The 15,502-nt window shown below is 41.3% G+C and overlaps 1 protein-coding gene across 2 annotated transcripts in view; it reads left to right on the plus strand.

The window, feature by feature from the left end:
* Positions 1-934: 934 nt before the first annotated feature.
* Positions 935-15,502, plus strand: part of PIAS1 (protein inhibitor of activated STAT, 1) — a 138,251-nt gene continuing 123,683 nt past the window's right edge. Inside the window, exons 1-2 of one of the 2 annotated variants that reach the window (XM_011968664.1) lie at positions 1,091-2,001; positions 2,568-2,682. In XM_011968664.1, coding sequence (XP_011824054.1) covers positions 2,653-2,682 — 30 coding nt within the window. In that variant the 5' untranslated portion in view covers positions 1,091-2,001; positions 2,568-2,652. Of the gene's footprint in view, positions 2,002-2,567; positions 2,683-15,502 lie in introns of both variants that reach the window. The other variant, XM_011968670.1, reaches the window with a different exon arrangement.

The raw sequence follows: 15,502 nt of genomic DNA on the forward strand, positions 1-15,502 counted from the left end.
CGGGGTGTCACCGTGTTAGCAAGGATGGTCTCGATCTCCTGACCTCGTGATCCGCCCGTCTTGGCCTCCCAAAGTGCTGGGATTACAGGCTTGAGCCACCGCGCCCGGCCCAGAAGGCTTTTAGTAGAGACAAAAAAGAATGAAATAATCCTGCCATCAAGTCTACTTAAATGTCAATTTAGTGGATAAAACTCTCCCAGAATTAAGTACATCTCCCAAACCCTTCTTCTTTCTCAATGGACCGTTTGCTCCCTTCTGGTGCTCAAAAAATAACATTTGAAATTGTATCTTTGTTCGTTCACTTGTCTGATTCCCCATTAGAGAACTACAGAAGGGCAGGGACTTTGATTCCCCAATGTATATTTAGCCGTTAGCACAAAGCCAACAGATAGTCACTAAATACATTTTTTTTAAACAAAAATGTTAATGAACACCTTCAAAATTTTGTCTTACGCCACCTCGCTAAAATTCTTGTTTGTGCAAGTCACTTTTCCTTTCTGAGCTTTCATTTCTGAATCTATACCCTGGGAATTATCTCTTCCTTGCCTACCTCACCGCGTTATCAAGAGGAGGATCTGAGCCAATAATGCTAGAAATGCTTCATTAAGGGCCCCTTAAATGTAACGGATTTCTATTTTTAGCCCACTGGTAGCCTCGCAAGTAGCAGGTGCTGAAAAAGCCTTGCTTATTAGGGGTTGGAAGACAGCATTGTTTCTGTGACCGTAGGCGTCGAAGCTATGCAGAAGCGTTCCACGGACCGCGGAGAGATGGGGCTCAGGCCAGCATCCCTCTCGCCCCTGCCCTTCCCGGGAGGCGCTGGCTGAGCGAGGATGGGGGGCTGGGAGGCCGAGGGGGCAGTAACTGTCAAACCTCGCCGCTTGGCGCCATTATTTAAATAGAACGTGCCTGTCTCGCAGTTGTACGTGTCCGGGGCGGGGCTTCGAGCGCACTAAGCGGGGCGGAGGCCAGAGGCGGGCTGGGAAGGTGGAGGGGCGGGCCGGGGCGGGGCCAGGCCGGCTAGAGGGGCGGGTCTAGCGGCGGCCCCCGGCGAGGTTCACTGCGCTTGCGCTGACAGACGCAAGATGGCGGACAGTGCGGAACTAAAGGTAAAGCGCAGCTCGAATTCACTTCTAATATTCGGCCGCGGCGACGGCGCCTCTGGTGCCTGGGGGGATGGGTCCGACCCTGGGGGGCCGCTCGGGCCTGACTCCACCCGGGCCTGGAGTTGTAGGGAGAGAGGCGCGCCCGGTCTCAGCAGAGGGGGCCCGCCTGCGGCGGGCCGCGGGCCCCGGGTGCCTCGGGGGCGCTGACGGGTCGTCCCCGGCGTGTTATTGTTGTGGGCGCCTCTGGCGGGGGTGGCGGGGGAAGAGATAGGGAGTCGGGAGGTAGGGGCTGCAGCTGTCTCCTGGGCTCGGCTTTTTCACCTTCTAGTTAGCCTCCCCGCCCCCCATGGGGAGCTGGGGCTGGGGGCAGGGTGCTCTTGTAGGGGGGATTGGGAAAGCTCCCCGTGGCCGCTTCCTCTTCCTCCTTTGCAGTCCCGGGCTCCTGTCAGGCGCTCTTCTCAGACCCCCGGGAACTTGGCTCCGGCCGCCCCGCCCCTCCGTGGATCCCTGTCGCCCCCGCCCCGGACTCGGCTCTCCCCGGCTGCTCGCTTGTCAGGAAGCGCCTGGGGTGCCCCGCTTGAGGGAAACGCGATCCCGGGGCGATAGGGTGGGGATCTGGGGGAGAAGCTCTGGTAAAGTTTAGCGAGCCCCGGGCCGGCATTGGGGTTCGGCTGAGAGGTAGCGGGGGAGAGTCAGCCTGGGCGGGACGTTACTCTCTCTCTGATTCCGGGCAGCCGAGGGGAGAAACCCCCTCGAAGAGTGTGTCTTTGGAAGCAGTGTTGGGAGAGGGGGATGTAGCTACCTCTCTCCCTTCTCTTGCCTTGGCTGGTGTGGAGGGTGAGAGGAGCCTTTGGGGGTCTCTGCACACACCATGATGGCGATGCTGTAGCTGATGGAGGTGAATGGTTCGTGTTTATATCCCCCCATTGCCTTTTGTTTGTAGGGACATCTTGCTGGCCATGTTGATTTGAACGAAATTCTCCCCTCATGCTACTCTAACCCCCGATAAATAGAACGTTCCTCTTAACTGTACCAATTACTCACGCCTCACGAAATTAGATGAAAGGGTGCCCCCTTTTCCCCGCTTTTCTCCCACCCCATCTTTACCTGATGATGGCTTCTTTACCGAAGCAGATATACCACTACACAAGCAGTTGGGGGAGGGGGGGTGGAACCCTTATGATTGGATTGTGACAAATGGGGCTCCGCTTGAATAATTTTGGTTTAGTAGCAGGCAGTTCTTAACTAACGCGTATTATTTCGAGGCTCTGAACGCGATCTTCTCTGTGGCTTCCTGTGTGTGTGAACCCAGCAGCTGGTTATGTCTCGACCCAGAGAACTGACATCTCTGTCAGAGTGGAGATTGGGATATACAATTGTTAATCTTTGGAGAGAGTCTTCTTTTTATAATTAATACAAATTATTTAATTTTTTTCTCCGTTTTAATGAAACGACAACTTCTAGAACAACCAAATGCCAGATTTGATTCTGTAGAGTTTTTCCTGTGGAATATCCTCACCGAAAGATCTTTTCTCCTAATAACTTCACAATGTTTACACTCCAAGATTTGTATATTAAAGTATTGGCTTTGAGTGTCATTCTTTTAAACTGTACTTATAATTACAACTTATTTAAGGGAGAGCAGATTTAGAATGGATGGTTTTGGGTTTTCTCCAGTTTCAAACTCTTGACTGAAATGAGAAAGCCTTAGGAATTTGAATATTTGGAGATAGTTAACCCTTGAAATAAAAAAAAAGCACACAACTTTACGACATGTTTTCTATGATTTTTCTCTTATGATAGAGTCATCATGTTGCTGTGATCTTTGCCTTCTAATATTTATTTTGTTAGGAGTTCTTTTGAATGATAGCTAATCAGTTGTTATACATGGACCATAGAATAAAGCCGAAAAGCTTGTGCAGACTATATTGTCACTCTTGATGCTGTCCAAAGAAACTAGTATGGAAAGCACATGCTGAGAGATTTCCTTCTTTGTTCTTTCTCATTTTAAGAAAGTGCCTTTGGGGATAGATCAGATCCCTGGTGTGAGTCTTGTTAGGTAAAGTTTCTCTTTACGAAAGTGAACCAGTATCAGATAAACACCAAACACTTGAAGAAATGTTATTTTTCTAAAATTAGTCTCGTTTTTTGCTCTCTCCCAAATCTACTTGAGTTTTTCCAGGGGAAGTTTTTTTTTTCCTACTTTTATGTTCCTGTTGTATAATTTTTCAAATTATAATAACTGTTTTGACATGTTGGTATGTCATTGTGTGTGTCTGAGACTTTGAGGAGCTGTGTGATAAATTGCTTAGCTGGTGATAACTGCATTAAAAAAATTTGGTTAATACTTTATTGTGGTTAGATTTGCTGTTCTTTTTTTGGGGGGTGGAGGAGGTGATCTCAGGAACGCCTACCATAGTTATTTGAGAATGTGTTAAAAAAGAATGTGTATATATAATTTTCTGTGCAGTAAGGTTTGGCAGATACTCCTTTTGGAAATGATATTTTCGGAAGGCTTTTTGTTTGTGATTTTTTGGAGGTAAATATGCATTCCTAATATACGAAAAATCAGTAAGAAGAAGAAAATCTAGTTTTTTTGAAATTTTAAATGGGAATAGAGTACTTCAACTGTGAAGCTTTGCATAACATTCAGTGACTTTTCATTATCTTAGGTTTCAGCCCCGTACTTCATTTTGCTGTGGATTGTATTCATAATTATTTTCCTCATGGCTTTTTTAGTGAGTCCTTTTAAATCTATAAGAAATCTGCAAAGATCAGATGGGAAAAACGGATAGATCTTTATCCCCTGTAGGAATTGCGCAAGCTGCAACACTTCAAGATATTGCCAATAAAAATTAGATTGTGAATCATACATATCAAAATGAATTCTCTATGCACATTTGTTTATGAAAGGCTTAATTTTTCATTAGGGGAATACCCATAAATGACATTTTAAGAATGTGGAGGGCATTTTGTCATCTTTAGGAACTTAGAAGCAGGAGGGTGTGATGGCCAGATGATCTTGGTGGTTAATAAGCTGACAGCTTCATGCAGCTCCTCTTAAAGTACTTTAAAAAAAAATACGGTTTTTTTTTGGAGTAAAACTCAAACCAAATTATATTGCCATTTTAATTTGCAGGAAGAAGAGTGGGAGAGAAGAAGCTCATCGTCATTTTAGTGGAGTAAATAATGAAATTAAATGGAAAGAGAAACCATAATTATAAAAGTTCCTATAAGTGTGTCAGTGAATTCTATTGTTCTTTTCTGCCTCTTTATTTTCAAGAAATAGCCACTTAATTTTGATCCTTACGCTGTAGTTTGTCTGCTTTTATTTCAGATAGAGGCAAGTACGTCTGACAGTTTATTCATGGATTTGATTTGAATCTCTGTAACTTGCTTTTGTCAAGTGCCACATTTAGATGGCTTTTGTTTTATGTCATTATTTTTATGAACAGTATTTAAAAAACACTACAGTATAGTTTATAAAGTACTACAGTATAGTTTCTAAGTATTTCATATGATTGTTTTGAAATACTGCCTTCTTTTTATCCACCGTTTTCTCCTGGGCGATTGCATTGTCTTTCTCTTCAAAGAGTCTCTTGTAATCCCTGTTGATTGCAGTAGTGCTTAGTGGCGAGTCCATAGCTGATTAACCTTGGGTTTCTCCTGGTGAACTCCATCAGCATGCTGCTCCAGGGTTCTTGCTGAGGCTTTTGAGTTTAGTATAATTTGTACCCTTTCTTGCTGGTAACCAGGGATAAGAAAATAAAGTGGCCAATGGTTGTAGTGGGAACTGGGAAAAAGTATCCAAGTCCCAGAAAAACTGGATGTTTATGATGAGATGTAGCCTTTAAAAAACAATGACCAAAAACGGATTCATTACTTCATAGAGTTGGCTGTGGTGTTTTCTGAAGTATTTGACCCTGGCATGAAGCATCTTGCTTTTTTAATGTTTGAATAATAATATCTTATTTATATAGTACTTTGCAGTTCATAATATATTGCATTATCTCTTTTGATCTTTCCAGCAGTTCTTTGAGGTAGGAAAGGCGAGTGATAACTAAATCCTTTTTATAGATAGAGAAAGTGAGCCCAGAAAGGGTAAGTGACTATTGCAAGGTCATACAAATAAAAGTGGCAGGGACTTGAGCCTACGTCTTGTGTAGGCCTCCTTAAAGGTACTACAGCAGACCTGGAGTCCTCTAGGGTGCCCAGTTCACAAAAATTTCTACTTATGTTGTTGCTGATACTTTCCCTTTTGGGAAAGCTCTATGCTAGGGTATTTTTGGATATTCCTAGGGCATTTTGCAAGCTTCCTTTCAAAAAGTTTGGAGTTTGTTAGTTGGAATCATACACATTAATTTTGGTAAGTGTCATTTTGCTTGGGAAAATTTCAGAGAATCTGAAAAGTAAGCAGAAAAATAAACAGTACCTGTAACCCCCAACACTCAGAAATATCATGGTTAACATCTGGGTATTTATGCATTTAGACTTTCTCTCTGTGAGCATATGTATATGTATATTCATCACAAAAAGATACAACACTTTTTTATTTATAATCTGCTATTTTCATGTCTATCCAGACTAGTAAATACAGGGCTGTATGATCATTTGAAAGCTTACATTGTATTTTGTTCAAATAGTCCCTATCAGATTAGTCTACTTTTTTTTTTTTTTTTTTTTTTTTGAGACGGAGTCTTGCTCTGTTGCCCAGGCTGGGGTGCAGTGGCATGATCTTGACTCACTGCAAGCTCCACCTGCCGGGTTCACACCATTCTCCTGCCTAAACCTCTGGAGTAGCTGGGACTATAGGCACCCGCCACTACACCCTGCTAATTTTTTTGTATTTTTTTAGTAGAGATGGGGTTTCACCGTGTTAGTCAGGATGGTCTCGATCTCCTGACCTTGTGATTCGTCCATCTCGGCCTCCCAAAGTGCTGGAATTACAGGCGTGAACCACCGTGCCAGGCTTAGATTATTCTACTTTTTTTGCAGTGTCTTTACAGCCTTGTACCAAAGTTTGCAGATGTTTTATTTTAACTAAATACATTGATATGACAGATCTTTTTTGTGCTTTAGAAAGCAGTGCAGGCTGGACACCGTGACTCACAGCTCACGCCTGTAATCCCAACACCTTGGGAGGCCAAGGCGGGTGGATCACGAGGTCAGGAGTTCAAGACCAGCCTGACCAACATAGTGAAACCCCATCTCTACTAAAAATACAAACAATTAACTGGGCATGGTGGCGGGTGCCTGTAATCTCAGCTACTCAGGAGGCTGAGGCAGGAGAATTGCTTGAACCTGGGAGGCAGAGGTGGCAGCGAGATTGTGCCACTGGACTCCAGCCTGGGCGACAGCGTGAGATTCTGTCTCAAAAAACAAAAGAAAGCAATACAAATGTTTCTTTTATTTTTCTAGAGACAGGGGTCTCGCTGTATTGCCCAGGCTGGTCTCAAACTCCTGGCCTCAAGCAATGCTGCCTCGGCCTCCCAAAGTGTTGGGATTACAGGTGTGAGGCACTCTGCCACTGTGCTCAGCCTGCAAATGGTTTTTACAGGTGTGAGGCACTGTGCCACTGCGCCCACTCTGCAAGTTAGATAAAATGTTTTCAGAGAAATAAATTAGTCATTCTTGGTTTGTTCATTGTCATAGCTTTATTGTTTATGTTTCTGTAATGTGTGAGATAAGATTATTAAATGATGGCAGATACAGGTTTTACAAAATGTAAGCAAACATTACTTCGGCATCAGAATGTTTGATAAAGTATGAAACTGCTTATGAAATAGTATTTTATAATCTATTCATACTATTCTATGAATAGTAGAATTTCAAGTATGCAAGTATGTTTGATTTTGGAAATTATATCACAGTGATCAAATATTGCAAGTTTTTGTACCTTATTTAGATGCTTATCAGTTTTTTTTGTTTTTTTGTTTTTTTGAGACGGAGTCTTGCTCTGTGGCCCAGGCTGGAGTGCAGTCGCACAGTCTCAGCTCACTGCAAGCTCCGCCTCCCGTGTTCACGCCATTCTCCTCAGCCTCCTGAGTAGCTGGGATTACAGGCACCAGCTACCACGTCCAGCTAACTTTTTGTATTTTTAGTAGAGACGGGGTTTCACCGTGTTAGCCAGGATAGTCTCCATCTCCTGACCTCGTGATCCACCTGCCTCGGCCTCCCAAAGTGCTGGGATTACAGGTGTGAGCTACCACGCCTAGCCGATGCTTGTCAGTTTTTAACTGGCTTTTTTTTTTTTTTTTTTGAGACGGAGTCACACTCTGTTGCCCAGGCTGGAGTGCAATGGCGAGATCTCGGCTCACTGCGATCTCTGCTTCCTTTGTTCAAGTGATTCTCCTGCCTCAGCCTCCCGAGTAGCTGGGACTACAGGTGCCTGCCACCACTCCCGGCTAGTTTTTTGTATTTTTAGTAGAGACGAGGTTTCGCCGTGTTAGCCAGGATGGTCTCGATCTCCTGACCTCGTGATCCGCCCACCTCGGCCTCCCTAAGTGCTGGGATTACAGGCTTGAGCCACGGTGCCCGGCCTTAACTGGCATTTTAAAACTATATTGAATATTGCCAGGCATGGTAATCCCAGCACTTTGGGAGCCAAGGCAGGCGGATCACGAGGTCAGGAGTTCGAGACCAGCCTGACCAACATGGTGAAACCCTGTCACTACTAAAAATACAAAAATTAGCTGGGCGTGGTGGTGCGCACCTGTAATCTCAGCTACTCAGGAGGCTGAGGCAGGAGAATTGCTTGAACCCGGGAGGTGGAGGTTGCAGAGAGCCGAGATCGTGCCCCTGTACTCCAGGCTGGGCGACAGAGTAAGACTCTGTCTCAAAAAAAAAAAAAAAAAAATCCCCCAAAAACCAAACACAATACTGAACATTAATATAGAGAAAATGGAAATAAGACTTTGCTTTACTCATATTTTTAATCTCAAAACAAAGTGTTGCCATAGTATTAAATTGGGAGGTAACATTGTTTCAAGGATCTGCAACCTCTGCCTCCCAGGTTCAAGCAATTCTCCTGCCTCAGCCTCCCAAGTAGCTGGGATTATGGACAGGTGCCACCACGCCCAGCTAATTTTTGTATTTTTAGTAGAGACAGGGTTTCACCATGTTGGCCAGGTTGGTCTCAATCTCTTGACCTCGTGATCCACCTGCCTTGGCCTCCCAAGGTGCCGGGATTATAGGTGTGAGCCACTGTGCCTGGCCCAGGATCTGGTTTTAGAAAGTTAACATAGGCAATGAAAGCATTTTTATTTTTAGTAAAAACCTTTAGGAGTTAAACCGATTAGTAAATGCATATGTGAATTAACATGCTGTTTGTGCAACATCTGAAAAGTAGCGCATGTGGAAGGAACTTGAGGAAATTGATCGTACTCTAAATTTGATTCCTTAGAATTTGGTCTTCACCTAAATCTGCGTTTATGTAACATTTTATCATTAGAATTTCTTTGAAATAGGCAGTAGAGACAATTTTTAAGTACTTAGTTGTCATTAACTATCAATTTCAGAAGTAGTACTAATTGCCACTGCACTTTTTGTTAGATGTTTGTGACTATACTTGCCCTTCCATGTTAAAAATTGTGCAACTCCTGTTACTTTTGATTCCCTGTACTCTTGGTTTCAGTAGTGTCACATGAAAAGATAATTCCCTAGAAACGTTCCTTCAGAGTTTTCTGGTAAATCTTCATTCTTAGCTATGAACTTCTAAAATTCATCAAAATGAAGAAACCACCTTTTTTTTCAGCTTTTCCTTAGATCAAGCAGACAAAACAAACATTAAAATCCTTTGAACATTAATTAGTATTGGAGGTATCAGTAACTCTCACAGGACTGTTGTAAAATGTTCCTATTTTTGAAAACTTCATCTCTTTCTTACCTTTTCTGCTATTCACTGCTTTCAGTTTCCCCCCTTTGGTTGCTGGGTTAATTTCACCAAAACACTCCTTTCATTCTGTCACTCCTATCTATAAAAACTTTGAATAGCTTTCCATCAAAAACTGGATAAAGTCTTAGTTCTAAGTCTAGTATTCAAGATTTTCTATAGTCTGACCCCAGTCCACTTTGTGTGTGTGTTTTGTCTCTTCAGCTATATAGCAAAAGCCCTTAACTTAAAGCCAGAGCTGTTCGTTTGCGTCTTTTTGTTGGCTTGTGTTCTGTTTGTACCCCCTCCATTCTCCCATCCCTACTCTGAGGACACAGTAGGTGTTTTTAATATACGTGTGTCAGATGAACAAATTATGTTCAAGATTTGTTTCTGTCAGAGAGTGGGGCCTGATGCTGTTGTTTGTAAGACAATCTAAATTGAAAATATTCTTAGGGTCGTATCTTCGCTCTTTTTTCTTGTTGCTGCTTAGATGAACTTGAATAACATTAAATCCAGAATAATTTATGAAGGACTGTTTTAGATTTACCTTTTACATTATTTTACGTTATAGAGATAATAAATGAATACAATTCTCATTGTAATAATCTAACCGTAAATAGGGTAAAAATGGAAAGACCTCATCATCTTCATTCTTAGAGGCAATCACTTTGGTGTATATCTGTGTATTCTTATTTGGGTGGGCAGGGGGAGGTAACAGCCTTATTGAGATAAAATCAACATATCCCATTACAGTTCACCTATTTAAAGTGCACAATCAGGTGGTTTTTGGTATATTCACAAAGTTGTGTAACCATTAACCACAATCAGTTCTAGAATATTTTTTCACCTCAAAAAGCAACTACATCCTTTTAGCATAATCTCCTTCCTAAACCTTACCTCACTCTTAGCCCTAGGCAACTGATAATCTATTTTCAGTCTCTGTAGACTTGCCTATTTTGGACATTTAATATAAATGAAATAAAAATATGTCACTTTTTGTGTCTGGCCTTGTATTCTTTTTTTTCTCTGCATGGGCATTTAAATGTGTATGTCTGTATAATATTTTTAATTTATTGTGTGTGTGTATGTCTAGATGAGAACAAAACTAGACACACAGAAGGAACTTAAGTGAATGTACATGTACATAAATATCTTTCCTAAAACCATAAGTGAGATCATACTATACATAACATCCTACAATTTGCTTTTTTTCACAATAAATAGTGAAGCTCTTTCCATGACATGTCCAAACAATGAGATGGTTTCATTCTTTTTAACAGTGCATAATATTCCATATGTATGTTTATAGAGATTTACCACTTGAATTTATCAATGTATATGGTTAAAAGTTCTTAAGAACTTGTTTTGATGGTTTTGCTATACACTACTGGGTTTTTTAAAAAAATAATTGCCACATTTAATGTAACCTCTATAGTATTAGTGCTGGAGTTTCACTTAACAATAGGAATGAAAACATCACAGGTAAGGGTTGTATAGCTTGAGGAGAAATGGAATGCAGCGTCTTTATGCAGTTCTGGCAGTGCACAGCCAAAGCATTTCATTTTGTATTTGGGTTTCTGAATGTGAGCAAGCCTGTTTTTAAAAAAGCTCATGGCATAGTGCTTAAAATAGAACTTAACATGCTATCTTGTGCTTTATGGTGAATTTTAAGACTTTTTCTTGCAGTCATGCAAGTCTAATCTTAAAGATTGGAAAGATTTCAGAGTAAATATTTTTTCTCATATGTTAAAATCATCATTCTGGTCTGTGGGCTTCTGTAAGTTACCCAAGAAGGGGACTGAAGAGGCACAGAACTGGCTCAGAAACTGGCTTATAGTAGATTCTCAGTAATTGTTATTTATTCAAGAATTATCACATTCTGTTATTTATTATATTTTTGGGTATCTGCTGTGTATGAGGTACCGGGTTATTGGTATTTTAGTATATTATCACGTGTGTGTATATTTATTTAAATATTTGTTATAGTGGAATGTTTAGTAAAAATTATCTTTTTAAAAATTATACAAGTAATGCATCGGTTATTACAGAGGTTTTCAAAGTCTGTTTCTCAGGCCCCTGGTGGTTCCTGAAGTTTTTCTGGATGTTCTCCAGGTCAAAATGATTTTCCTTATAATAGTAAGGCATTATTTGCTGTGCTGACATTTGCAAAATCATTGGTGGGTAAAACCGCCAGCACCTTGGCACAAATTAAGGCAGTGGCACTAAATCGTGCTAGTAGCTGTGTTGTTCATCACTATGTACTTGGAATTAAAAAAACATGCCAGTTAAACTTTATGTCCTTCATGAAACAGTAAAACTTACTAATTTTATTGTATCTCAGTCGTTGAGTACATTTTAAAATATATTTTGTATGATGAAATGAAAAGTACCTGTAAAACACTTTATTGAATATCAAATCTGATGGTTAACTCAGGGAAAAGAACTTCTGGAGTTGAGTTGTGAGCTTTTTAAATGGAATACCATTTTTACTTGAAAAAAATGGCTGGCAAAGTATGGTTATACAGACTTGGGTATTTGGCATACATTTTCATGAAAATAAACAAAGTGCGCCTGTCACTGCAAGGAAAACAACTGACAATATTTGTTACTAATGATAAAATTTAAGCTTTCAAGTGAAAATAGAACTTTGGAAGACGTATTTGCCACTGTGAGCTTGACAGTTTCCCAATACTTGACTTTTTTGATAAGATCAGTGTGATATTAATGAATGTGTTATGTTGAAGTTGCATAGTGAAATATGTCAACATTTGGAAGAACTGCGTAACTCAGTGAACTAATATTTTCCAAATAACCAATGCATGATATTACAAAATCATGCCTGGATGAAAAGATCCATTGGAAATGGAAGATAGACCAATGAATTTCAGTTTATCAGAGTGGGAAATATTCATTGATATGGTTTCAGATTCCTGCATTGCAGCAGCCTTTAAGAACCTGCCATTTGTTGAGTTTCAGTGAAGGATCAAAGAATATCAAAAGTTATCTGAAAAAGCTAGAGCATTTTAATAAAAATACTCTATTTTTTCCAAACTCTATAGAGCTTCATAAGGCTAGATTTCCTTTATATTCTTCAAAGTAATCTAATACACAGATTGAATGGGAAAGTAGATGTGAGAATCAGGATGTCTTTATTAAGCTAGATGTTAAAGAGATTTGCAAAAATGTAAAACTGTGATAGTCCTCTAATTTTTATTAAAAATATTTTTAAAATACAAGATGTATGTTAACAAGTAATGGATTAATTAATTAATTTATTTTTTGAGATGGGCTTTGCCATGTTGCCCAGGCTGGTCTTGAAGTTGGGGGCTCGAGTGATCGCCTGCCTCGGCCTCCCAAAGTGTTAGGATTACAGGCGTGAGACACCCTGCCCAGCTATTATTATTTTTTTAATGACAAATATTTTAAAGTTTTCTGCTTTAACTGCAAATACAGTAAATATTGATAGATGTAATCAACATAAAGTTTTTTTTGGGGGGGGGGGCAGCGGTCCTCCACTTTCAAGAGTATAAAAGAGTCCCAAGAGCAAAAACTTTGAAAACTTGATCTTTTTTAAATTTAAAATTTACAGTACAGCAGTGCATAATTTAAAATGGGACGATCCCTTTCACCTTCTCACTCGTGGTATTTTTTGTAACTTAAAAATAAGGCTGGGAGCAGTGGCTCACACCTGTAATCCCAGTGCTTTGGGAGGCCAAGGCAGGCAGAGTGATTGAGCTCAGGAGTTCCAGACCAGCCTGGACAACATGGCAAAACCACATCTCTATCAAAAATACAAAAAATTAGCTGGGCATGTTGATGCACACCTGTGGTTCCAACTGCTTGGGAGGCTGAAGTGGGAGGATTGCTTGATCCTGGGAGATGGAGGTAGCAGTGAACTGAGATCCACTGCACTCTAACTAGGTGACAGAGTGAGACCCTGTCTCAAGAAAAAAAAAAAAAAAAGTTTACTTCTAGTGATCCTCTTAGAAGGCAGTTTGCTAAGCAGGGTTATTTAATTAGATCCTGTATCTCTCTAAGTAATGCTAAGCGGTAGTAGCTTGCATTGCACTGAATGAATGTGCTTGAAGTACTTTTTTTTTTTTTTTTTTTTTGGATGCAGGGTCTCACTCTCTTGCTCAGGCTGGAGTGCAGTGGTATTATTATGGCTCACTACAGCCTCGAACTCCTGGGCTCAAGTGAGCCTTCCACCTCAGCCTCCTGAGTAGCTAGGACTTCAGGTGCATGCCACCATGCTCAGCTGACTAAAAACTTTTTTTTTTTTTTTAATAGAGATGGGGTCTTGCCATATTGCCCAGGCTGCTCTCAAACTCTCAGAATCACGTGATCCTTATGCCTCAGCCTCCCAAAAGTGTTAGAATTCAAGGTGTTGAGCCACCGCACCTGGCCTGAAGTACTTTTAATCAGTAATGGTGTGGGAAATATATATAACTTTTTATTTTTTCAAGGTTATGTTTTTTGGTTTTTTCTTTTTTTTTTTTTTTTGAGATGGAGTCTCACTCTGTTGCCCAGGCCAGATGATCTCGGCTCACCACAAACTCCGCCTCCTGCATTCAAGCAATTCTCCTGCTTCAGCCTCCCGAGTAGCTGGGATTACAGATGCTCACCACTGTGCTCAGCTAATATTTGTGTTTTTAGTAGAGACGGGGTTTCACCATGTTGGCCAGGCTGGTCTTGAACTGTTGACCTCAGGTCATCCACCTGCCTCAGACTTCCAAAGTTCTGGGATTACAGGTGTAAGCCACCATGCCCGGCCTGATTGCTTTTTCTGTAGTAAAATACAAGAATCACATGAATAAATGAAAAATTCCCTAACTTAATGTTAGCCAATAATTTCCTCTCCAGCAGAGCTTAGCTCTTACCAAATATATATGATTGATTTGCATTCTGCCTATTTTGTTTTTTTCCTTTCCCTTTTGTGGGATAAACATGAAACAGGACCTAGAAATTGTAAGACTCTGAATGCTTTTCAGTTTCTTTCTGCATTTCTTTAGAGTGGTGTGTGAAAAACTCCAGCCTCTGTTCCTTAAACATCTTTCCCCAGGGTGTCAGAGTAAGACTGGAAAAGGAATATTTTTGTTCCAGAAGTTATTCTAATATGTGATTTCAAAATCAGGTAGTATCTTAAAGGTTAAAGACCTTTAAAAAAAGTATAGTATTTTGTGTCTAATTGAATCATGATCAGGGAAAAGAACATGAATTTTAGAATTGCCATTAGTCTTCACCTCTGAATTTAGATAGTCCCAGGAATAACATTAATGGTCTTTTAAGTGTGAGTAGGTCTTGGTCTGTCCATTTGTTCCAGAGAGGAATTTTATAATCTCTTGTTGAGGCTACTTAACCTGGCTGATAATGTTTGGGGAACAAGGCAGGAGAAGGGTGTCCCACTTATGAGTATGCAGACTTTGCTTAATCTCCGCATGTTTAGACTTGTGCCTCACCATTGATTTTAGCTCCCTGCTGGTCTGAGTCTGGAGCCTCTCTGGTTCAGTTGTTCCAGTAAGCCTCTGGGTGACATTTCTCCATAGCAGAAAGTGGAGAGGAAAGTTTTGGAGACCTGAAAATATGTATAGGGTGGACGTGGTGGCTCACACCTGTAGTGCCAGCACTTTGGGAGGCTGAGGTGTGCAGATTGCTTGAGTGCAGGAGTTTGAGACCAGCCTGAGCAATACGGCGAAAACCTGTCTCTACAAAAAAATATAAAAATTAGCTGGCTGAGGCGCGTGCCTGTGGCCCAGCTACTCGGGAGGCTGAGGTGGGAGGATCGCTTGAGCCAGGAGGTTGAGGTTGAGGCTCTAGTGAGCTGTGATTGTGCCACTGTACTCCAGCCTGAAGGACAGAGCGTGGCAAATATACATGCTCATAGATTCCAGTAATTACATCTGATGATGTTTGTAGAAGGGACTTAAGTTAATTACCCCAGTGATCTACACGGGCTTAAGTCTTTTTTTTTTGCGACTGAGTTTGCACTCCTGTCACCCAGGTTGGAGTACAATGGCGCAATCTTGGCTCACTGCAACCTCTGCCTCCTGGGTTCAAGTGATTCGCCACCCTCAGCCTCCCAAGTAGCTGGGATTACAGGCGTCTGCCACCATGCTTGGCCAATTTTTGTATTTTTAGTAGAGAAGGGGTTTTGCCATGTTGGCCAGGCTGGTTTAGAACTCATGACCTCAGGTGATCTGCCCACCTCAGCTTCCCAAAGTGCTGGGATTACAGGTATGAGCCACCGCCTCTCACCTGGGTTAAGTCTTGAAAAGTGCTCAGGTTTGTATGTGTCCATGCTGTCATCCACGAAGAAGTTGAATCATCAGAGTTATGAGAAAAGTCCAGCTTTTTGGCAGAATCATAGACCATTAAATTCTGTATTACACTTTAAATGTTTTTGTCCTTTTTTTTTTTTTTTGAGGTAGAGTCTTGCTCTGTCACCCAGGCTGGAGTGCGGTGGCACAATCTCGGCTCACTGCAACCTCCACCTCCTGGGTTCAAGCCATTTTGCTGACTCAGCTGC

This window comes from Mandrillus leucophaeus, unplaced genomic scaffold (genome assembly GCF_000951045.1).
Source record: "Mandrillus leucophaeus isolate KB7577 unplaced genomic scaffold, Mleu.le_1.0 Scaffold12, whole genome shotgun sequence".
Classification (NCBI taxonomy): Eukaryota; Metazoa; Chordata; class Mammalia; order Primates; family Cercopithecidae; genus Mandrillus; species Mandrillus leucophaeus.